This window comes from Armigeres subalbatus, chromosome 3 (assembly GCF_024139115.2).
Source record: "Armigeres subalbatus isolate Guangzhou_Male chromosome 3, GZ_Asu_2, whole genome shotgun sequence".
Taxonomy (NCBI): domain Eukaryota; kingdom Metazoa; phylum Arthropoda; class Insecta; order Diptera; family Culicidae; genus Armigeres; species Armigeres subalbatus.
In genome coordinates this window covers 408,302,418-408,327,675 of record NC_085141.1, presented here as the reverse complement: position 1 = coordinate 408,327,675, position 25,258 = coordinate 408,302,418, and the positions used below count along the sequence as shown (strand labels likewise).

Genomic DNA, 25,258 nt, shown 5'->3' with positions numbered 1-25,258 from the left:
ATGTTATGAAGTCATTTTTTCTCCAAATATAATGTTTTATATACCATTTCAAAGCTTAAAACTTTAGCTTTCCGATAGATTGGTTTGTTTTGCATGCGAAGTTTAATATCAAAAAGTTGTAGAAGAAAAACTTTAATTATCATAATTCTTTGCTATAAAATGGTCCCGCAAACCTAATGTCCCCAAATGTCCTCTGATCTGTAAATGGGGGATTGAAATATAACCCTAGTACCACCTTCTAGTGAGTGATTTGCTTGCGCATATTTGCGCGTTTACGAGAACGCTGCAATCAAAGTTTTCTTGAAAATTGTGGTTTTTATTCTCTATACCTCGTTATGATTAGAAAATGAACAACATTATTACTAGAAATATAGTTGTTTGCTATTTTATGCATGCTGTATTGAAAAAAAAAAAAATAAAAAGAATAAAAAAAAAGTTTTTTTTTTCGCGGGTTACATTTTTTGAAGGGTTAACGATGGCCCTTAAAGGGTTAAAAAAGGTTCTTAAATATTCCTGCACATAAAATATGTTGCATAGAAACAGTTTTCATTGAAAAAATATTTTTGGCCGCCCATTTGTATGAGAATTCCCCATAGTGCATTGGAACCTGCTCCAGGTTGACCTTTTGAAGGTGACCAAACTCAGTAAGAAGTACTCGGCATGAGTTCCAATCACTTATTCGTGAAAAATCCCGAATTTTAAGAAGTCGAACGGCACCAATATTTTCCTTTCCGTAAATCTCCTCATACGGTTTTCACCAGAACCGGCTCAAGGTTGGTCATCTGAAGGTGACCAAACTCATTTGGAAAGCCACATTTAATGCCGTCGAACGACACCAATATGCTCAATTTCAGAATGTTCCCATTTTGTTTCCACAAAAACCGGATCCAGGTTGGCCACCTGAAGGGGACCAAACACACTTAAAGGTATGCGGCATGAGCTCATTCCGCTTTGGAGAGTGAATTCAAGACATTTGGGCATTCGAACGACACCAATATGTCCATTTTAGGAAGTGTTACCTTTAGGTCCCTACCGGAACCGATATCAAGCAGCCATTTACCCGAAACAAAAAGCTAGAAATCTCAAATAAAACATATATTACATTAGTGGTAAATCATATATTTTCCATGAACAAAATCATTTTTCGTGAGTTTCGTGAAAAATTACATTCTGGGTTACTCTAGGTATCCCACGGGGTTTTGGCCTAAATTCGGAACTATTACGAAAATTCACGTCTTCAAACCATTTCCTGAAAACATTTTAAATAACCGGTTCAACCATGCCTGTTTTGTTAAAATCGGTTGATGATTGACGAAATGAGAGCAAATTGAAGCAGTCTTTGTTGTCTGCTGGTATCATAAAGGTTAAAACACGGATGATCATGCATTTTATTGTTTGGGACAAATCTTTTCTTAAGATTCGTGACATTATTTTGTTTGCTAGGAAGGAGCTGGATTTGTATGGCGTGTGACATGAAATCGAACAGAAACAAATTTCTTAATCAGTTTTAGAGGTGAAATATGAAAAATTGCTACATCGAACGCAATTCAGAAATTCCCCTCCCTCCGGACCCATTTTTGTTTTTGCTATATACCCGTGGTGCTCCGGGTTTGGACAATGAGGTCGTCTTTATTAATTCACTTAGACAAACTCAATTGGTAGAAAAATCATGTATATATGTTTTGATCCAAAAATGGAAATGTACCGTCCTGAAGCATACCGTTAAGATCCCGAAGTGGCGTTATAATTTCTATTTCACTTTACAGACCCATCAAGTGATTGTTCAGAATTTAAGAAATAAGAGATATCGTCCAATATAATTGCTACGATAAATAATACGATAACAGATTCTACATTATCGGGAAATTGCCTTGAACATAGCAATAAATTGTCTAACATAGTGGTTTATTCAGAAATATTTGATTAATTTTCCAGTATCGTTCTTGCATATGCTCTTCGCTCGTTCCAGCACTAGAAGTACACTCGAGAAACCAACTTTTGAGAACCCTCCTGAGGCCACTGAATACGGGGGTACATCTTTATCGCTCTTGTCATCAGTATGCCAGACGCTTTCACTTCGGAATGGAACCCAAATAAGACGAATAAAAAAGTTTCTCCCGGTCGGTGTGCGCAAACCGGAGCATCTTCTTTATTTTCCGGTTTATCTCTTGTGATGTGACCACCAACCAACCACCTGCTCCCAGAGCAATGCTTCATTCCATTTTGACATGGGTGCATCCGGGGGAGGTGCATGTAAGGGCAGTATACCACCCACTCTACCCAATCGCCACACTTTGCACTCACAGCTGTGCCCGGTAGGGTGTTCCAGAAACTGTTACATTCGGCAGCAGGCTATTGTGTTTCAGCATTCTCATCGCGGTAGCTCGGTAATATTCTAGATGATGCCAAATTTGGCAATGGAGACAAGGTTGGTTAAATATAAATTGATGAAGTTAAGCTCAATAGGAAATGGGAAACTGATTTCAATTTATTAAAATGTATTTGAAACTTATTTATCTTCCCTAGCAGTGCACAATGTAGATTGATTTTATCGCAACGACTGTAGTACGACTGACCTAATTTGACCCTGCATTTTTGACCCTGTCATATTTTACTGCTACGAGACACCCTAATATATGCAGTTTTCATACAGCAAGAACGATTCTTCTCATTTCTTTCCTTCTTTTCCTCTTCCGGTTCTCGTTTTCCACTATGCACAGAAACAACGAACGACTCACCAAATCGGCGCATATCGATTTTCAGCGTCGGAAGCTGCACATAAAAAATGCAACAGCCAAGGATAATGGCGTCTACGGATGTTTGGTGGTGCACCACGGGGCCGCCGGAACCGGGGGAATGACATCGTCGACGTCGGTCGCGAGCGTCAAAAACTACCGGCTCAAGTTGAAGGGCACTACAGGTCCCAGCAACGGAGTGCCTGGAGCAAGTGCTAATGGTAAGTACTTCCTTGGTGTGCACCGTGCGGGGTGGGGTAGCGAATTCTTGTGACAAATATTTCATGCATTATGGAGCAGCTTGCTGGATCGGAACAATGAGAGAATGCGGATGTGACGAAATTAACCATAATTTGCAGTAATAAAGCAGGATACATCGACTGTTCGTGATCAGAAGCTGTATAATGGGGTTTTGGGTAAAATTTACATATGATTCGTTGCAAATGATCGCATATCAGTCTTAAACGAATGAAAAATTTAGTAAAGATGGGACTGATATCCGGTTATGGCAGGTGTATTCAAGAAAACATTATTTTGATGGAGACGCCTGGCTGATGTTGATTTTCCACATGTTATTATTGAATTCATGTTTATTTGAAAATTATTGCAATAGATAGGAGAACTATTTACTTGCCATAAGAGGATGAGTTTGTACCTTCCCATTTAATTCCACCATTTGTTTGTACCGTGACAGATAAGTATTTCGACCTCAAGAGTAAGGTCGTCTTCAGTGTCTCGTACACTGAAGTCGAGTCAAGTATGAGTAGGGTAACCATATGGTTTCCTAAAGGAGGTCATGTCCTCCTTTTTCAATAAAAATTGGATGTCCTCCTTTTGCGCTTAAATGTCCTCCTTTTTGTATATTTTGTGAAAACAATTGAAAATGCCAAACATTAATTTCTTGAGATAGCCGCCAGACATTCTAAATACTCACGCTCCTCTAATGTGGACGTGTACAATACACATGTGGAAGTATTGGCTTGAGAAATGGATTGCGAGTGATTTGACTATGCGTCCAATTTGGGAATCTCGAGCTCGTTCAGTAGCCGCTAGGTTACGAAGGCCGACGGAGGTCCTTCGTAGCTTAGTTGGTTAAAGCACCAGTCTAGCGTACTGTAGGGTCATGAGTTCGAGGCCCATCGAAGGGAAGTGGTTTACCTCAATACATTTTCGAAATCAATATGTTCCACATAACGTACATATTCACATATGAGTTTTCATAACATTGTAAATTAACGTCCAAGTCGGGTGGTTTAACCCCCGGAAATAGGCAATTACCTTTGATTGAACTGAATTTCTGAGAGTTTTTTTCTTGTTACCGCTGAAGAAAATATTCAACAGAGATTCATTCGCAAATAAAACGTACGGTTGTAAATCTCAGGTTGAAAATATACATTTGGGTTTAATTCCTTTCCAATTTGGAACATTTACATCTATGATTAATTATTGTTGAGCGTCTTAGAAAAGCGAAAACGAAATACGAATCTGTAGATGCAAAGTGATTCTCGTGGAAATAAATGGAATAGTGATTTCCATCGAGTTTTCGATTATAATCAATGTAAAAAAAAAACATTAGATGAGTGTATTAGAAGATGCCAAAAGAATGATTTTTTAAAAATAATTTGATACTTTCACGAAATTGTGACTAATGTCATAGGCTATGACTATGGCATAGGCTATGACTCATAGCCCATTAAAATGATTCAAATGCTTCTCAAGGTTTGCAGCGAAAAAAGCATACATAGAATCAAGGATGTTATCGATCATTTAGTAATCTGCCTTCGATCATTTAGTAGTTTGCAAATAACTTATTCCAGAGGCCTAATTTCAAAATGTATTGTATGGTGGACTTTTAGCTCGAAGGTTTTTCTACAACTCTCCGTAACAGGTCGATGTTCGAATTCCACAATTAAAAGAGTTACGGTGCTAGTTGCTATACTTATACTAAATGATAACGAAATATGCAATCATTTAGTCTAAGTTACTGCTACTAGCGCTATAGCTCCGTTATTAGTGAAATTCAAACAACCAAATGTTAGGCAGAGTTGTAGATAAACCTTTGCACTAGAAGTCCCCCGTACAACACATTTTGAAATTCAGCCTCTGGAATGAGTTATTGACAAACTACTAAATGATCGAAGGCAGATTACTAAATGATCGATAACATCCTTGCATAGAATCATATTTCGATCGTAACACATAGTACGTTTCCTCCAAAATAGTCTAGAAAAGCTAAAATGGTCACCTGCAACGTGCTTGAACTAAGTGGAATAGTGCTAAGCTCGTCCCATAACAGGTAAAGACATTCCACTAAAACAGTTTAATAGTTTTCCCAAAAAATGGTGCAAGAATGGATTTCAATAGTGAATCAAAGTTGAATGCCTATTATCCATTCTACGTGGACTATATTTGGAAGCTCATAGTGTATAATTACGGCATGTAGAATTTTTGTTTAAAAAATTTGTTGGAGGAAACATGGGATTCAAACTTATGACCTCATTGCAAAGACGGGTGCAAAAGTATATTCCATACTCAACAATATTCTCTAATCAAACATAAAATAAACAATTATTAAATGATAAATTAATTGTAATCATTGGATTCATCATTCTAGAATCATCTGAAAATAACACCCCGCAAAGCTTCAAAATTGCAATGAAAATCTCTGTAGTTGTATTCAGCCTTGAATTTCCACAAACAACTGTTGAAAGCCTCATTGTCATGGTATTAGCCGTCTAGGTGCATTCGCATGTCATAAACTTGTTGGTAATTGAAAAAAAAAATCTCCGCTGGTTTATTAGGTGTCTTAAGTAATATACAGTCCGTTGTCTAATGTTCAACGTTGCGATGCATGCGATAGTTAAGTCATTATGAAATAATCATATGCTTGCTTAAGATGCCAGCATAATCAAACATTTGTGTACCATTATTCAGATAGATTGAAGCTTGTTAAATAGAATCTCACTATAAGGATGGTGAGTTCGTTTTTCTTTCTTCTTTTGCCTTTCTCGTATACTAAGTATACGTAAAGGCTATTTGATCACTCCAAAACCAAACTTTTGATAAAAGACTCGGAGACCCATAGTGTTATATGCCTATCAGCTCGACGAATTGAGGTGATGTATGTTTGTGTGTATGTATGTAAGTATGTGTGTGTGTATGTGTGTATGTGTACAAAATTTTGTAGACACACTTTTTGGAACTTAGCATTGGCCAAATTACTCGCAACAAGTTCCATTCGATTGAAAATCCTGTCACATTGTTTGTTATTGAAAATTGGGCAGATTGGACTATGGGATCAGAAGTTATGGCCAAAATACTATTTTCTTTGCGCAAAACACGCTAAAAAGCACTCGCTCATATTTTTTAGTATTTTTTTCGCACGAGAAAGGCACCAACACCGCTAGGTGGATTAATCAGGGTTTTTTTTATAAAATCAGTCAATTTAAAATCAAACACAGGAAATTTTGGGTTTGGTAATTTCTTTCACATGTCATCCTTTTTCAACCAAATATCCTCCTTTTTGACACGATTTGAAGGAATTGGTCTCATTTGGAAAAAAAAATCATATGGTCACCCTAAGTACGAGACACTGAAAACGACTTTACTGTTCAGATCGAAATACGTAACTGTTAAGGTGCAATCAAGTGGTGGAATTAACGTCTTATGACAAGTGGTGACATTCCACTAAAAGCTCAAAATAATTTTCTTAACAGAACTATTTAATCAAAAGATATTTTAGTTACAAGATAAACTTTATCGCTTTACCGGAACATCTATTGCTGGCGAGGATAGGGGATCTAAATGTCAATGAAGGAAAAATACATATGATTTGACAGTTAGGTACCACACATGTTTCGGACAGCAGAACAAAGGGAACCGAACCGACAATCTTTATCTCTAAAATATCTTTTATTTAATCGTTCTCGAAAACCAAGGTGTAACGAAAAGGCTGTATGTAAATCTGTCATAAGACGAGTTTAATATTATTCAATTTATTTCCATCACCTTGTAATCTTTACATGCCTATACGTATTTATACGTATCGTATACGTAAGGATTACAACGTGGTGCAATTAATTGGAATAGTACCAAATTCGTATTATGCCAGATGAAGACATTCTACTAAAAGAGATTAATAAAAACAGGATGTATAGCATATCTAGACCAACATTTGAAAAGGGCGTAACAGCCAAAATTTATTCCTTATGATCAGAAGAAACAAATTTTGGCTGTTTTCAAATGTTGGTCAAGATATATTCACTCTTAAACGAACTTTTGATAAGGGGCTCTAAGGGCTGATTTTCTTATAACAATCAACTTAGCTCAACATTTATTCTAACAATAATTTCAGAGATTCCTAATGGCTTAAAAATATCAACAATCTTTACGACCTTACTAATCGGGTTTCATACAGAAGGCTGACACAAGAACAATTTGTTTACTCAACATTCAATAAACTATCCCTTTATGAAAGCATGTACAAGCTGAAAAACTGATTTATCCACCTAGCGATATTGGTGCCTTTCTCGTGCATATAAAACTTAAAGAATATAAATGAGTATTTTAGCATGTTTTGGGTATGAAAAATAGTATTTTGATTATTACTTCTGATTCCATATTTCAATCTGCCCAATTCTCAATTGCAAACAATGAGACAGGATTCCTCGTCGAATAGAACCTGTTGCGAGTAATTCGAACAATACTATGTTCCAAAAAATGTGTCTACAAAATTGGTACACACACACATACAGACATCACCTCAGTTCGTCGATCTGAGTCAACACTATGGGTTTGCAGGCCCCTATCTAAAATTCGTTTTGGAGTAATCATATAGCCTTTCATTACAACTAAGCGACATTGACACATGACGGGCTAGACGTACTGCATGTGCATATCAAGTTTTCAAACATTGGAAGCCGTTTAGTATTAGGCCTTTTGCACAAATTACTTACTTGATACTTGATGGGCTACAGCGCCGAATTGAGGCTACAGCTCCACTGCACTCGATCCTGTCGCTTCCAGTCGCCCTGAACATTGAGCGCTCTCAGGTCCTCTTCAACTGCAAAAAAACCATCGTGTACATACGCGGCCTTCCATGAAGCCTGCGGCCGCTTCCTTGTTCTCTACTATTTATTATCTTCGCTTGACGTTCTTCCGGCTTACGAACAACGAGTCCAGCCCACCATAGTTTGCCGTGCTGTATACTAAACAATATCCACTCCTTTATACACCTGGTACAACTCGTGATTCATGCGACGCCGCCAGATACCGTTCACCTGTTAACCGCCGAGTATTGTCCGCAGCACCTTACGCCCAAACACTCCGAAAGCTCTCCGATTAGCCTCCTTTAACGTCCATATTGCATAGCCGCAAATTTTGTCTTCGTTTGCAGACTACGGGACTTAAGCTGGTTACGAAGTCCGTAATAAGCCCTATTTGCAGCTCCAATACGCCTTTTCACCACACGGGTAATATCATTTTCGCATATCATTCTTCTACCACTTTAAATTTTCACCATCCAGCACTACCACCACCACTCTTGAGCCCATTGATCGTGAGTCCAATCCTCGCTGCCCTCCTCTCAAAAGGCACAAAAGCTCTTCCACGGCACGGCGATCAATCCCGATAATATCAATATCGTCCGCAAATCCCAGGAGCATATGCGATCTTGTGATAATGGTACCGCTTCTTTGCACACCAGCTCTCCTAATCGCTCCCTCGAGCGCTATATTGAACAGTAGATTCGAGAGTGCATCACCCTGCTTCAATCCATCTAAGGTAACAAATGATGTCGATATTTCATCCGCAACCCTTACACTTGATTTCGATCCGTCCAACGTTATACGAATCAGCCGTATCAGTTTCGCCGGAAAACCATGTTCTAGCATAATTTGCCATAATTCATTCCGTTTCACTACGCCGCCTTGAAATCATTAAACAGATGATGTGTCTGCAAGTTGTACTCCCGAAATTGTCTAACCTTATCCAGTGTAGGCGGCTCCACAGCTTGTCTATCGTCGCTAATATTTATTCTGTTCATCGATGCACCGTCACTTCCACTGTTCAACAAATTCTCGAAACATTGCTTCAACCTGGCAGTCACTTCGGTTTTATCTGTCAGCAAATTCCCTTCATGATCGTTGCACATGACGGGAGATGGCGTTGTCTTTTTCCGCACGCCATAGACAGCTTCATGAAACCTGCGCATATCATTCTGCTTCATTCTTTCCTGCGCCTCACTTTTTCTTCGTACTCTTTTTTTTCCTGCGGTGTGTTCGTTTTTCGGCTGCCCTTGCTTCCTTGTACCAAACTCTATTCGATCGGGTACCCGACACCAACATCCGGTTTCTGGCAACGTTCTTCTCGTCTGTCACTCTCTGACACTCCACATCGAACCAACCCGTCCTGGGTCGCCTCTGTGCAGTGCCTACCACTTCTCGTGCTGTTGTGCTCACCGCTTCATAGATCGACTCCTATAGATCGTTGATGTTATCGCTAACGTTGATTGCACTTATCCGTTCGTCGAGCTTCTGGCGGTACTCAGCCGGTACTCCTTCCGCCGACAATCGCTGGATATTGTAACGCATCGTTCGCTGTGATCTTTCGTTCGATACAGTTGACAACCCTGATCGAATTTTACTGACATCGAGGTAGTGATCAGAGTCAATGTTTGAACCTCTGAATGTCCGCACATTGATAACATCCGAGAAATTTGTTTCACCATTTGGGTGTCTCCAGGTGTGCTTTCGGATATTCCTTCGTGCGCAATAGGTGCTATTGATGGCCATCCCTCTGCCAGCAGCGACATTTACTACCCGTAGGCCGTTGTCAATTGCCCTACCAATTATGGGACGGAAAAAGTCCTATCTACCGACCTGAGTGTTAGCGTCTCCGATAACAATTTTCACGTCATGCTTTGGGCACTCTCCATAGGCTTTAACAAGACATTCATAAAACGTATTCTTCACATCGGATATATCTTTCGTCGGTGCGTAAACGTTGATTAGGCTGTAATTGAAGAATTTGCCCCGTATCCTCAACGGACAGATTCGTTCGCTAATGGGTTTCCACCACATCACTCGCTTCATCTGCTTGCCCATCACTACGAAACCAGCTCCATGCTCTGCTTTTCCGCCGCCGCTGAAATAGATGTTATACCTGACTGCAGTGTTGGTCGTTGGGTTCACGGCTCGGAATTCACGTTCTCCGGATCTAGTTCATCGGACTTCTTGAATAGCGGCCACGTTCACTCCAACCTTCTGCAGTTCGCGAGCCAGAAGGCTCATTCGTTCATTTAGGGTCCTGACATACCAGGTACCGAGTTTCCAATCATAGTACTTATTTCGATGCCAAAACTAACGTTTTCTTTTCTTCTATCTCCATTTTGTTTGTGGTATTTGAGATGTTTCAGTAAACTACCTTACCGGGGTCGCTTACGTTCAAAAGATATTTCAATTATCGTAAAAGAAAGGTTGTAGCATTGCTATTTTCATATGTAAGTGATATATCAATTTTAACGATAATTTATTGAGCATTACGCTGCATCATTCGTCCCATCATTCTATCGCAACATCAGTTCCAGACTGATTAACTTTTTTCTTGATATTCAAATCTAAGAGATGCTTTTTTTTTTTATCTTCATAAAAGAGACTGTGCTCAAAAGTTTTTTGATACTGTAGACGTTGCTAACAAGAAACTTGTTGTTTTCCAATTCAAATTCAAACCAAATCTAATCCAATTTCAAACCAACTTCAATCAAATTTCAATCTGAATCCAATCCGAATCTAATTCAATTCCAATACAAATCCGATTCAAACCCAATAGATCCAATAAGATCCAAATTCAATCCTAATACAATCCAATTCCAAACAAATCCAAATCCAATCCCAATTCAATCAAAATAATTTCCAGATTTAATCCAATCAAATCCAAACTAAATCCAAATCTTATTCAAATCCGATCCAAATCAATTTCCAATCCAAATCTAATTCAGATTTGATTCAAATTTAGAGTCAATTCAGTACAAGTCCGATTCAAATCCGATTCATATCCGAACCAAGTCCAATTCCAACCCAAATTCCATCTTTAATCCAAATTTGATTTAAATTCAGAACCAATCCCGATTTGATCCAAATCCAATTGAATCCAATCCAATCTGAGCCAAATCCAATACGAATCAAATCCAAATCCAATTCAAATCAGATCTAATTAAGATTCCAATCCAAATCTAATCCAGATTCAATCTAAATTTAGAGCCAATCCAAATTTAATCCAAATCCAAAAAATCCAATCCAATCTGAACCCAATCCAAATCAAATCCAATTCCATGCACAATCCGATCCAAATCCAATCTTATTCCAATCTAAATCTAATCCAGATTTAATCAAAATTCAGAGCCAATCCACATTCAATCCAAATCCAATCAAACCCAGTACAATCCAAATCAATTTCACATCCGATACAAGTTCAATCCAAATTTAATCCATATTTATTCCAAATTCAAAGCCAATCCAAATTCAATTCAACTCCAATCTAATTCAAATTCTAATCAAATTCAAATCCAAATAAATTGCAAATTTAATCCAATTTCATAGCCAAGCCATTTCCAAAGCAAATCCAGTTCAAGTCCGATTCAAATCCGATCAAAATTCAATTCCAATCCAAATCCTATTAAAATCTAATCCAGATTCCTATTTTTAATCCAGATTTCCAGAAATTTAGAGCCAATACAAATTAAATACCTACAAATTTAATCTTTATCCAATCTACTCTAAATCCAATCAAAATTCAATCCAACTCCAATTTAATTTCAATCCAATCAAAATTAATTCCAAATCCAATCAATAAAATCCAAATCCAATTCAATTCCAAATTTAATCCAGATTTAATAAAATTTCGAAGCCAATCCAAATCCAAGCTTAATCTAATCAAAACCAATTTCAGAGCGACATAATTTATTGTTTTCTTACTGTTCTAATGGGTGGCTTAAACCATTGCACATTTATCGTTGTAAATCTTCATGTTGAAGCTCTAACCAAAATTATGAATTCTAACCACCAGACGGCTTGCTTACTTTTGATTATTACGCCAAGTAGTCAAAAATATTACTAATCGTGCACAATCTCTTATTTAAATTATCAAAAGTTTCGAGCGTAATGCGTAATTTAAGCCGAGTTTCGAGCATAATGGACTTTATGTTCGGTAAAATTTCCTAATCATAGCTCTAGATTAGATGCTTTGGTGCATTATTTACTATAAATCGTTTGTAAAAACCTAAAGTTAGGCATTGTAATGTGCTGCTTCAAACGAAAGTCGTAAGCTGTATTTTGGCAACGAGTGCTTTAAATATTGTCCAAAAATATTGGTTAATCGTGCCACTATACTAAAAATTGAAATTAATATGCATGCTAAAATAGTGTGATTGTTATCCGTTCATCTAATGTGCTAAAATAGGAAAGTCCGTTCAGAAAACTACTCTATTGGATCAAAGAAAAAGTCTTACACAGCCACAGACACTTAAGTTGCTGCTAAAAACCGAGTCAAAGTGTTTTACACGCAAGTTTATTGCGTTTATCAGTTTAAGAGGGTGCATAAATCTAGCGTATTCTAAATAAAATATGCTTGATACACTTTTTGAAGAAGCCGTGATTACTATCTATCTACAAAGCAATGTACTATCGCTGAATTATTGATTGATTTACGTTATAAAAAACGTTACATTCAGGGCAAACTTTACCTCCCGTTACCCTAAATAGCCCAGAAAAATCCTCTTCGTAATTAGTGCACCGCCCTAAGTTTCCTATAAAGACAAATTAAAATCCCATCCTTTTAGGAATCCGGCTAAATTTTACATATTTCGTTGTTTTTCAATGTTGTAATTTATGGCAATTTATTCTTTAAGTCTAGGAACTTTTTACAAATAGGCGTATTTGACCTTGAAATTTAAAAAAGCTTATAGGTTTTAGCTTATTTTGTTCAACTGACGAAACTATCCAGATAGATCGGAATTCATTCTTTCTGTTGGGCACATTGAATGACCAAAAAAAAATTGAATGAAATTGCGGACAATCGCCATTCCAAAAATCAAGGACAAAATCAATTACGAACATTTGCAAAAAGTTCTTAGAAATATCGTATTATACATCGTCTATCATTTTTGAATCGGTCTGATATTCATTCAGACTCATGTTTCGCTCTCCGATGCACCAACATAGCATTGCAATTTGATCACTTGACTGCATCGTGCCCAGCGGCGCCCCTACCAACCTCCACCATATGCTCACTGCAATTCCCTTCTTCTCTCTTCCTCTTTGTTCCCTCCAGTACTAGACAACAACGCCAAAATCGACTGCACCAAAAGCCGAAATTCGCTACTGTGCCGGGGAAAACGTGGAGATAAGCTCATCGCCGCCGCCCTAACAGCCACATCCCCCCTGACGTCGATGTTGCCCGCCGGTACATCTCTGCCGTTGCTGTCCGCGGATGGCTCAGCTGTCCCGGTGCAAATCGTTGACCATCCGGTCAATGTGGTTGTGAATGAAAGTGCCGCCGCTATTTTTAATTGTGGCTTCAAGTCGTCGCTCGCTGGCGGTAATGACTCCGGTCTGCTCGTGCTGAAGTGGCGTAAGGATGGCAAGGTGATTCGGAAGTGGGACAACGTGGATGGGCTGGACGGCGAGAATGGTCCAACCGAGAGCACCGTGTACCGGGACGATGGTTAGTTTGTTCAATTTTTTGAAAATGTGCAAAAAAAATTATGTTGTTCAAATTTTAATTTTGATGCAGGACGAATCCACGTGGACCGAAACAATGGGTCGTTAATTTTCAATTCGGTCATTGCAAGCGATGAAGGTAGTTACGATTGTCAGGTGACTAATAATGGAAGCGATTTTTTGGTGACATCCAACGTGGCAGAACTTCAAATCATATGTAAGTGACTCAATATATTTTGACTAACTTAATATAATGAGGTTTTCAATTCGTGTAGCAAATCTCCGATTCACTCCCAAACCGCCATCTTCGAAAAACTTAGAACTCGGATCAATCGCCAAAATCCATTGTAAAGCACAGGGAACGCCTACCCCGTCGGTTCATTGGACAACCGAAGGGACCAAATCCGATTTGCCGGATTCGGTTGAGGACGTCAACGGAACGCTCACTTTCCGAACCGTGTCCACCGATCACCGTGGAAGCTACACTTGCGTCGCTTCCAACAGCCAAGGCGAAATCAGTGCCTCCGTGCAGGTGCACGTAGTTGTGGCGCCAAAGTTTGAAATAGCTCCGGAAGGATCGATACAGGTAGCCGAGATGGGGACGGTGTTCATTCACTGTGTGGCCACGGGTGATCCGAAGCCTACCATTCAGTGGGATAAGGATTTGCAGTATCTGCACAGTTCCAATCAGACCGAAGACGAAAGGTACAGGATTTTGGACAATGGCACATTGGTGCTGACCGAGGTGCATCTGGAGGACGATGGGAACTACGGCTGCACGATTGGAAACAGTGCGGGATTGAAACGCGAGGAGGTTCACCTGATTGTGAAACGTAAGTATTGTGTAGCAAAACCAATATAAAATGAGTGAATACCTTTTATGGATCTATTGTGTCCAGTCTCATCAATAATTGTTTCTAACCTCTTAAATAGGGCCATGAGTCTGAAAAGCCTAGCAAATAATCGTAAAGATTTCAGACAAACCATTATATAGCTTTCCAGCTTATATATAAGAGAGCGTGAGAGTAAATCGTTTATTTCCCCTCTTGGGAAAAAATGTAGCAAAAGGCAGTTATTTTTGGAAATTTAAGCGAAATACAACCAAATGGAGCATCCATCGGATATAATTAAGTCTTCGCTATTGGATGATGTAGTTTTGAAACAAAAAAAAAGCAAAACTTCTCCCATCCAGCTGGTGACTGCTTTTTCTCCTCGGTGAGTGGTTTTATTACTGGGGAGTGGTACGAGAACGTGGCTGTCTTTCTCGTCAATGACTGGATGACGGTAATTAGAGCCTTAAATCTAATCCTAAAACAACTCAAATCTTTTTCGCATATTCAAATCTAAATACAATCAAAATATAATTCTAATCCACTAAATACAATCTATGTAATAAAAATAAAATGGTCTGTGTATCGTATCCGCATAACTCGAAAATGGACTCGGCTGGATGGATTTTCTCCATTTCTTCAGCAAATATGTCCGTTATCGCTTCTGACAGGTTTATATGATATATTCTCATGCGAAAATCACGGGTCAACTAGTCTAAAATAAAATTCAAAACCAAACCTATAAAAAATCATAGATTCCAAATTTAAAATAAAAATGAAATCATATCCAAAATTATTAAAAATTCAGTCTCATCAAATCCTTCTAAAAAAACCAATTGGAATCTTCCTGTAAAGAGGATCTTAATCAAAGCCGAATGCAATCAAAATACAATCCAACTCAAATAAAATTTTCATTCAAAACCGGCCCAATCATAATCCAAAATTAATCAAATCCACTCCTATCAAAACCTACACACTCAGTTTTTGATTCTGCAGCTCTCCGCACAGCCACGTGGTCAGCAAAATAAAAAATGATATCTCGCCAAAATTGACGTTTGTTAGTTGATTTTCAGCTAATTATTTACTGATTTTCAGCAACTTTGATAGACATCTCGGTGAAAACATGTTTGCTGGGGCTCGGCTGTGCGAATCTCGGTAAAAATTGAACAAATTGCTGAGGTCCCGGTAAATAAAATTTAGTGTGTAAGCAAAACAAATTGGACCAATCAGAAATAACGGAAACCAGAACCTGATCAAAAGCCTATTAAAATCGAATCCAAATCTGATCCAAATAAGAGCCAAATCCAATCCAATTAAAATTCAATTCAAAATTAACCCAAATACGATACAGAATTGATCTAAATTACAACGAAAAACAAATAAGGTTTTTAGTAAAAAATAATCTAATTCCAAATCAAATGCAATTCTTCCAAACTCAGTCCAAATTGAATTTCAATCCGAATCCAATGCAAATCAAATCAACATTCAATCCAAACCCAAGACAATCAAAATACAGTCCACACTACTCTAAATTCAATCTGATTCAAATAAAGCTAAATCTAATCGAAATTCGATCCAATCTAAAATTAATTTAATCAATTCAATCATCCAATCTAAACCCAATCCGAATCTTATATCACGGTGTGTTTGTCCGAAGAGGCTTAGTTTCAAAAAATCAGTATCTCTAAAACACTCACTACACGAAAGTATAGGCTTTCCTCTTTCACGTAGGTGCATTTTTTAAATTTTCTATCGGGGGTCATTTTTCTATACATTTGGGGGGGGATTAAATCGGCTATCATTTGATATTTCTATGGAGTTTGGACCAAAAATAGTGAATAAAACAAAAATTGTTCTAAATCCTCCGATAGAACATTTTAGTTTGCCCACTATTTGAAAGAGGAGACCATATACTTTCACGTGGTGGGTTTTTCAGAGATACTGATTTTTGACAAATAATGTTTCCCCATAGAGACACCGCGATCTATTCCAATCCAACCCTAGTCTAGATCAGAAACAGATCCATTGTTACTCCCATTTGAATCAAACCCAATTCTAATACAAATCCAATCCTATCTAAAACCTATCCAAATCGAGTGCAAATCCAATCCAAATCAACTCCAATTCGATCCAAATACAATTAAAATATATTCCACATTCAATCCAAATCCAATCCAAATCTAATTTAAATACAATCAAAAACAATTCCAAATTCAATCCAAATCATAATGGAATCCAATTCAAATCCAATTCGTATGTAATCCCAATCAAATCTAAATATTATCCAAATCCATTCAAAATCAAGTTCCAATCTAACCAAAACTGAAATCCGATCCAAAAAAATCCAAATTCGAATCACATTTAAATTCCATTTAAATCGAATTCAAAACAAATCCAATTCTAGATAAAATTGCAATCCAAATCCAATCTAGAATTCGACAATCCAAATGCAATCACATTCAAATCAAATAAAAAACAAATGAAATTCCAATCAAAATTTAATCTGAATCCAATCCAAATCTAATCCAATTCCAATATAAATCCAATCCGAACCCAATCGAAATTAAATCCAAATTTAATTCAGAATAAATCCAAAATCAGATTGAATCCAAATTCAAACCTTTTCAATCAAATCTTCATCAAGATCCAAATCCAATCTAAACCCAACCCAATTCTAATCCAAATTAATCCAATTATCATAAAAATCCAATCCAAATATAACCCAGATTTATTCCAAATCCAATTGAATTCAATCCAAAGTCTATCAAATTCCAATAAATTCTAAATTCAAATACTCCAATCAAATCCAAATCCAATCCAATTCAAATCAAATCTAAATCCAAATCCGATTCCAATTCAATCCAAATTCAATCCAATACCAATCTAAATCCAAGTCCAATCAAATCCAATCTTATTCGAACCAAACCCAAGACGAATAAAAAAACCGATCTAAATCTATTACAGGTTTAATCCAAATTAAATACAAATCTAATTCAAGTCCGATTCAAATCCAATCCAAATCTAATCCAATCTGAGCCCAATCCAAATCAAATCTAAAACCAATTCAAGTCCGTTTGAAATCCTATCCAAATCCAATTTAATCTGAGCCCAATCCAAATCTAATCTAAATCCAATTCAAGTAGGATTCAAATCCGATCAAAATCCAATTCCAATCCAAATCCAATCCAATTTGAACTCAATCCAAATACAATTCAAATCCGATCCAAATCCAACAAAATCCAACACGAATCAAATTAAAATCCGATCCAAATCGATTACAGATTTAATACAAATCAAATCATATCCAATCCAATCTGAGCCCAATTCAAAAGAAATCCGAACCTAATCCAGATTTAATCCAAATTCAGAGCCAATTCAAAATTGATCCAAATCTAATCCAATCTGAACTCAATCCAAATACAATTCAAATCCGATCCAAATCCGATGCTAGTCTGGTTCAAATCCGATCAAAATAAAATTCCAATCCAAATCTAATCCAGATTTAATCCTAATTCAGAGCCAATCCAAATCCAATACAATCTGAACCCAATCGAAATTCAAATTCAAATCCGACCCAAATCCAATCCAAATCTAATCCAAATCCAATCCAATCTTAGCCCAATTCAAATTAAATCCAAATCCGATTAAAATTCGATCAAATTACAATTCCAATTCAAATCCAATAAAATCCAATCCAACCTTAACCCAATTTAAATCAAATCCAATTCCAATCCAAACATCAAATGCTGGGTAAAGCGTACCATTGGTACTTCGCGTACCTGAAGTAATAAAATAGACTCCATCTCGCGGTCCTTAGCCTCTTACCCAGCAACTCCTATCCCTACCTCCCCGCGGTGCTGGCCGGGATACGAGCAACCTTAGCGAAGATAACCAACCCCGGTGGGAACTATGGTCGTATGCTGACAGGGAAGGGGGGGGGGTTTGCTCCTCTCCGGAGGTGCAAATCTTATTGAGCGTCTGTTCTCCATGTCAGGATCGGCTCACAACAGCGTCTGTTCTCCATGTTAGGGGCGGCTGATCATCGTCCGAGTGACAGCGAGAGACTCTAAGTGAAACTGTGCACCATGGTCTACCGGAAATAAGTAGGAATGGTCCTCCGGAAATTTAGGGGGTTTGGTGTCAGGCCCTGCAAGCCAGCCAAAAAAAACTCACGCAACGAACAATCAACAAGAGAGTACGGACCGGAACCATCGGCGAAGACCACTGCGACCAAAAGGGACTAGCGATTGGAAACTCGGTTCGTGGAACTGCAAATCTCTCAACTTCATCGGGAGCACACGCATACTCGCCGATGTGCTCAAGGACCGTGGATTCGGCATCGTAGCGCTGCAGGAGGTTTGTTGGAAGGGATCAATGGTGCGAACGTTTAGAGGTAATCATACCATCTACCAGAGCTGCGGCAACACACACGAGCTGGGAACAGCTTTCATAGTGATGGGCGATATGCAAAGGCGCGTAATCGGGTGGTGGCCGATCAATGACAGAATGTGCAGGTTGAGGATCAAAGGCCGTTTCTTCAACATCAGCATAATCAACGTTCATAGCCCACACTCCGGAAGCACTGATGATGATAAGGACGCATTCTACGCGCAGCTGGAACGTGAGTACGACAGCTGCCCAAGCCACGACGTCAAAATCATTATAGGAGATTTGAACGCTCAGGTTGGCCAAGAGGAGGAGTTTAGACCGACTATTGGAAAGTTCAGCGCTCACCGGCTGACGAACGAAAACGGCCTACGACTAATTGATTTCGCCGCCTCCAAGAATATGACCATTCGCAGCACCTACTTCCAACACAGCCTCCCGTATCGGTACACCTGGAGATCACCACTGCAGACAGAATCACAAATCGACCACGTTCTGATTGATGGACGGCACTTCTCCGACATTATCGACGTCAGGACATATCGTGGCGCTAACATCGACTCTGACCACTATCTAGTGATGGTTAAACTGCGCCCAAAACTATTCGTCATCATCAATGTTCGGTACCGACGACCGCCGCGGTACGACCTAGAGCGACTGAAGCAACCTGATTTCGCCACTGCATACGCGCAGCATCTCGGGGCAGCGTTGCCGGAAGAGGGTGAGCTCGATGGGGCCCCTCCTGAGGACTGCTGGAATACAGTCAAAGCAGCCATTAACGACGCAGCGGAGAACAACGTCGGGTATATTGGTCGAAGTCGACGGAACGATTGGTTCGACGAAGAGTGCAGACAGATTCTGGAGGAGAAGGACGCAGCGCGGTCGGTATCGCGCTGCAACAAGGTACTCGGCAGAACGTGGAACGTTATAGGCGGAGCGGAAGCGGAGACAGCAGACCCGCCTTTTTCAGGAGAAGAAACGCCACCTGGAAGAAGCGGAGTGCGAGGAGATGGAACAGCTGTGCCGTTCTCAAGATACACGCAAGTTCTATCAGAAGCTCAACGCATCCCGCAAAGGCTTCGTGCCGCGAGCCGAAATGTGCCGGGATAAGGATGGGAGCATCTTGACGGATGAACGTGTGGTGATCGAAAGGTGGAAGCAGCACTACGAGGAACATCTGAATGGCGCTGAGAGTACAGGTAGTGAAAGTCAAGGCAGCGGAGGAGATGACTACGTCAGTTCAGCGGACGATGGAAGCCAACCAGCCCCCACCTTGAGGGAAGTTAAGGATGCCATTCAACAGCTAAAGACCAATAAAGCAGCTGGTAAGGATGGTATCGGAGCTGAGCTCATCAAGATGGCCCCGGAAAAGCTGGCCACTTGCCTGCACAAACTGATAGTCAGAATCTGGGAAACCGAACAGCTACCGGAGGAGTGGAAGGAAGGGTTTATATGCCCCTCTACAAGAAAGGCGACAAACTGGAGTGTGAGAACTTTCGAGCGATCACCATCCATAATGCCGCCTACAAAGTGATATCCCATATCATCTTCCGTCGTATGTCACCAATAGTAAACGAGTTCGTGGGAAGTTATCAAGCCGGCTTCGTTGACGGCCGCTCGACAATGGATCAGATCTTTACTGTATGGAAAATCCATCAAAAAATGCCGTGAATACCAGGTCCCAACGCATCATCTGTTCGTTGATTTCAAGGCGGCATACGACAGTATAGAGCGCGTAGAGCTATGGAAAATTATGGACGAGAACAGCTTCCCTGGGAAGCTTACCAGACTGATCAAAGCAACGGTGGATGGTGTGCAAAACTGTGTGAAGATTTCGGGCGAACACTCCAGTTCGTTCGAATCGCGCCGGGGACTAAGACAAGGTGATGGACTTTCGTGCCTGTTGTTCAACATTGCGCTAGAAGGTGTCATGCGGAGAACCAGGTGTAACAGCCGGGGTACGATTTTCAACAGATCCAGTCAATTTATTTGTTTCGCGGATGACATGGACATTGTCGGCCGAACATTTGCAAAGGTGGCAGAACTGTACACCCGCCTGGAACGTGAAGCAACAAAAGTTGGACTGGTGGTGAATGCGTCAAAGACAAAGTACATGCTTGTGGGCGGAACCGAGCGCGACAGGGCCCGCCTGGGAAGCAGTGTTACGATAGACGGGGATACCTTCGAGGTGGTCGAGGAATTCGTCTACCTCGGATCCTTGCTAACGGTTGATAAAAATGTTAGTCGTGAAATACGGAGGCGCATCATCTGTGGAAGTCGGACCTACTACGGGCTCCAGAAGAAACTGCGGTCAAAAAAGATTCGCCACCGCACCAAATGTGTCATGTACAAGACGCTAATAAGACCGGTTGTCCTCTACAGACATGAAACATGGACAATGCTCGAGGAGGACTTGCAAGCACTCGGAGTATTCGAGAGACGGGTGCTTAGGACCATCTTTGGCGGTGTGCAAGAAGACGGTGTGTGGCGGCGAAGAATGAACCATGAGCTCGCCCAACTCTACGGCGAACCCAGTATCCAGAAGGTAACTAAAGCCGGAAGGGTACGATGGGCAAGACATGTTGCAAGAATGCCGGACAGCAACCCTGCAAAGATGGTATTCGCTTCCGATGCGGCAGGTACGAGACGGCGTGGAGCGCAGCGAGCGAGATGGGCAGACCAGGTGCAAAACGACTTGGCGAGCGTGGGGCGTATCCGAGGATGGAGAGATGCGGCCTCGAACCGTGTATTGTGGCATCAAATTGTTGATTCAGTGTTATCTGTTTAGATGTAAACTACATAAATGAAATGAATGAACAATCTAATCTGAAATCAAATCCAAATTCGAGCCAATTCAATAAAACCCAATCCACTTCCAATCCGAATATAATCTAAATCTAATCCATATTTAGTTCAGATTTGATTCAAATTCAAAGCGAATCAAAATTCACTCTAATACCAACCCAACTGCCGTCATACACGTATTTGTCCCACGCTTGCTGGGATTTTCTATGTACATGGGACAATTACGCGTAGAACGACAGCCAATTCCCCTCAAATCTGAACCCAATTCAAGTCCGATTCAAATCCGATCCAAATTCAATTCCAATCCAAACCATATCTAGATTTAATCCAAATTCAGAGTCAATCCAAACCAAATCCAATCTGAACCCAATAGAAATCACATCCAAATTCAATTCTAGTCAGATTCAAATCCCATCCAAATCCAATCCTAGTCCAAATTCAGAGCCAATCCAATCTAAATCCAATCCAATTCCAATCAAATCCAGATTTAAATTTACATTTTCAAATCCAATCCAATTCCAATTAAATATTAATCGAATTCAAATCCAATTCAAATCCGATCCAATTCCAATCTATGTTCATTCAATTCCGATCGAAATCTAAATCAGATTTAATTCAAATTCATAGTTAATCCCAATCGCTGTCAACTTCTGAACAAACTAGTAGAACAAGGTTTCGAAGTTATTGGTTTTGCTGATGACGTTGTCATAATAGTTCGTGAAAAATTTGACTCAATAATCTCTGAAAGAATGTAAGCTGCGTTGAACTGCACTTTGCAGTAGTGCTTAAACGAAGGATTAAATATAAATCCAGCAAAGACTGTTTTATTTCCATTCACTCGTAGAAGAAAGTTTACGCTCAAAGGCCTGACAATTGATAGGACAGTTCTAAAATATTTGTCAAGTGTTAAATACTTAGGTGTCATCTTAGATGACAAACTTAATTGGAACTTACAAATAGAACAAGCAGTTCACAAAGCTACAAACGCTCAATGGATAAGTAATAAAACTTATGGAAAGAAATGGGGACTCAAACCTAAAATGATCCATTGGATATATACGGTTATTGTACGACCCAGAATAGTATACGCATCATTAGTTTGGTGGCCCAAGATAAACCAAAAAATGACACAAAATAAATTGGACAAAATACAACGTTTGGCTTGTATGGCCATAACGGGTGCAATGCATAGTACACCATCAAAAGCACTAGAAGCAGCTCTTAGTAAGCTACCACTGCATCAATACGTGCGAATGGAAGCTGAAAAATGTGCACTAAGATTACGAAGATGTAATGAGTTTTTAGAAGGCAATCTTTTAGGACATATGAGTATACTGAGAGATTTTCCTATTAATCCAATCGTAGTAATGAACGAAGACTGGATGGAAAAGAACCTAAACCTAGATATACCATACGCAGTAGTTCAAACAGACCGCCAAATATGGGAATTAGGGGGGCCAAATATTCCTCCAGGATCGATGGTTCTACATAGATAGATCAAAAATGAATGACAGTACTGGGGCAGGAATCACAGGCTCAGGACTTAACTTATCTATACCAATGGGAAAGTGGACTACTGTTTTCCTTGCAGAAATATTTGCCATCTTGGAATGCACATTCGTTTGCTTACAAAGAAAATACAGACATACCCGGATTTGTATATTCTCAGACAGCCAGGCGGATCTGAATGCATTAAAATCATTTAAATGCCAGTCTAAATTAGTTTGGGAATGCATAAAATTGTAGAAAAAACTAGCTATGTCGGACCAGGTATATGTGTACTGGGTGCCAGGCCATTGTGGCATCGAAGGAAACGAAAAAGCGGATTTACTCACAAGACAAGGTTCAAGTTCCAGTTCATAGGACCCTTTTTGTGAAGTTTCTAAATGTGTTATATTTACAAATGGAGATTAATAATTGGGAGGATTACACGATACAGACGAGTTGGATTGCTACAAAGGCCTTAAGACAATCTAAACAGTTCATCACTCCAAATAAAAAAAATTCAAACAAATAGCTAAATCTGAAATAAAGTTCTCTGAAAATAGTTATTGGTCTGTTCACAGGTCATTGTCGGGCCAGATATCATTTAAAAAAGATAAACAGAAGTCAAACTGATATCTGTCGCTTTTGTGACTGTGAGATTGAGACCTCTCAACATCTGCTGTGCGATTGTTCAGCACTATTCCTGCGAAGAAAGAAGTACTTTGAGAAGGGCATATTAAGTCCTATTTGGACAGCAAACCCCAATATGGTAGTAAAGTTGATTGAAACGGTAATATCAGATAGGGGTACTTCGCATCAGCAGACAATGGCGGTAGCCCCACATGGTAACTCGCTGATCTGAGTAGATGCAACACTAATAAGGCGTATACCACAATAAACCAATAAATGGTCGCAGTGGTTAAAATCCCAACACAAAAAAACCAATCCAAATTCAATCCAATCTAAACCAAATCTAAATCGATTCCAAATCTAATTTAAATTCTTTAAATTCAATTCAATTTCACTTTCAAAGCACAAGCAAAGTACAAATTGGTGGAAATAAATGGAATTGTGCTAACTCGTCTTATAACAAGTTAAGACATTTTTCTAACTCTAACAACCATCGATTCGAACAAGTTCAGCCATGTAATTCTGATTTTTTTATTAACTAGGATTTCAAACTTCAGTTCCTTTTTTGAAAACCTGATTGACAATGCATCACTCAAACTCCTCTGATAACATTAAAAAAGTATGGTTTCCGGTCGATTTCGCAACCTTCTGGCATCATTCAATACTCCATGCTTGAGATGTCGAAGATGATCTTATACATGAGGTTAAAAAGGGTGTACATATCTGCTAAGAATTTATAAAAAGGAGAGGACAAGCTCATTTTCATAGTACTATGATCTAAACACTTATTTTGTAATGAAATGAAATTATTATCGTTTCTCCAGCTGCCGATAGCATGCCGCAGCCGGAAGAGTCCTCCGAGGATGGTTTCCTAATAACGCGAGCCGTCCTGATCACCATGTCGGTTGCGTTTGCCTACATAATTCTGGTGGTGGGCCTGATGCTGTGGTGTCGCCACCGTCGGGCGGCTCGTAAGGCTCGGCTCAACATGAGCTCCAAGGAAAATGGAGACGTGGATCTGAAAAACTGCGAAATCGAACCATGCCTGCCGGACAAATCTTCGCAGGATGGTAAAACCAAGATCAAGTCCAAATCCGGTCACCAGAAGACGGGTTCGACGGCGGACGGACAGGAGAAGAGTGACGATACGGTCAACTCGAACAAGTCCAAGAAATCAAATAGCTCCAACTCGATGCTGGATCAACTGGCGGTGCCTCGATCGAGCGTGATCGAGATGCTGCAGATTGGAAAGTGCGATTTTGGGGATGTCTTCATCGGGAAGATCAAGGAAAATGATTGCAAGACTGTGAAGGTGGAAACGGTAAAGGAACCAGCGGCAGGTGATGACGTCGCGCATGCCACTAAAACTGAAATAACGACGGAGGATGAGAAAATTACCAAGAAACCGTCCAATGAGGAACTGAACGAGATCAAGCCCGAAAATGACTACAAACCGGTAATGGTGAAGGCGTTAACCAAAGTGAAGGATGAACATTGCTGTTCGGAGTTTCGGCGGCAGCTGGATCTGTTCCGAACAGTCTCGCACAAAAACGTGGTCAAGCTGTTTGGATTGTGTCGTGATAAGGATCCGCACTACATGTTACTTGAGTATACTGATTGGGTAAGTGGTTTTGATTCGAAAAGTTGTGACAATTTAAATTAAATGTGGATT

General features: G+C 39.6%; 1 protein-coding gene across 1 annotated transcript in view; it reads left to right on the top strand.

Annotated features, from left to right (window-relative positions):
- Positions 1-25,258, top strand: part of LOC134223059 (tyrosine-protein kinase-like otk) — a 193,207-nt gene that overhangs the window by 164,945 nt on the left and 3,004 nt on the right. Inside the window, exons 5-9 of the mRNA XM_062702196.1 lie at positions 2,721-2,956; positions 13,062-13,454; positions 13,524-13,667; positions 13,726-14,283; positions 24,411-25,207. Of these exons, the coding sequence (XP_062558180.1) occupies positions 2,721-2,956; positions 13,062-13,454; positions 13,524-13,667; positions 13,726-14,283; positions 24,411-25,207 (2,128 nt within the window). The remainder of the gene's footprint in view (positions 1-2,720; positions 2,957-13,061; positions 13,455-13,523; positions 13,668-13,725; positions 14,284-24,410; positions 25,208-25,258) is intronic.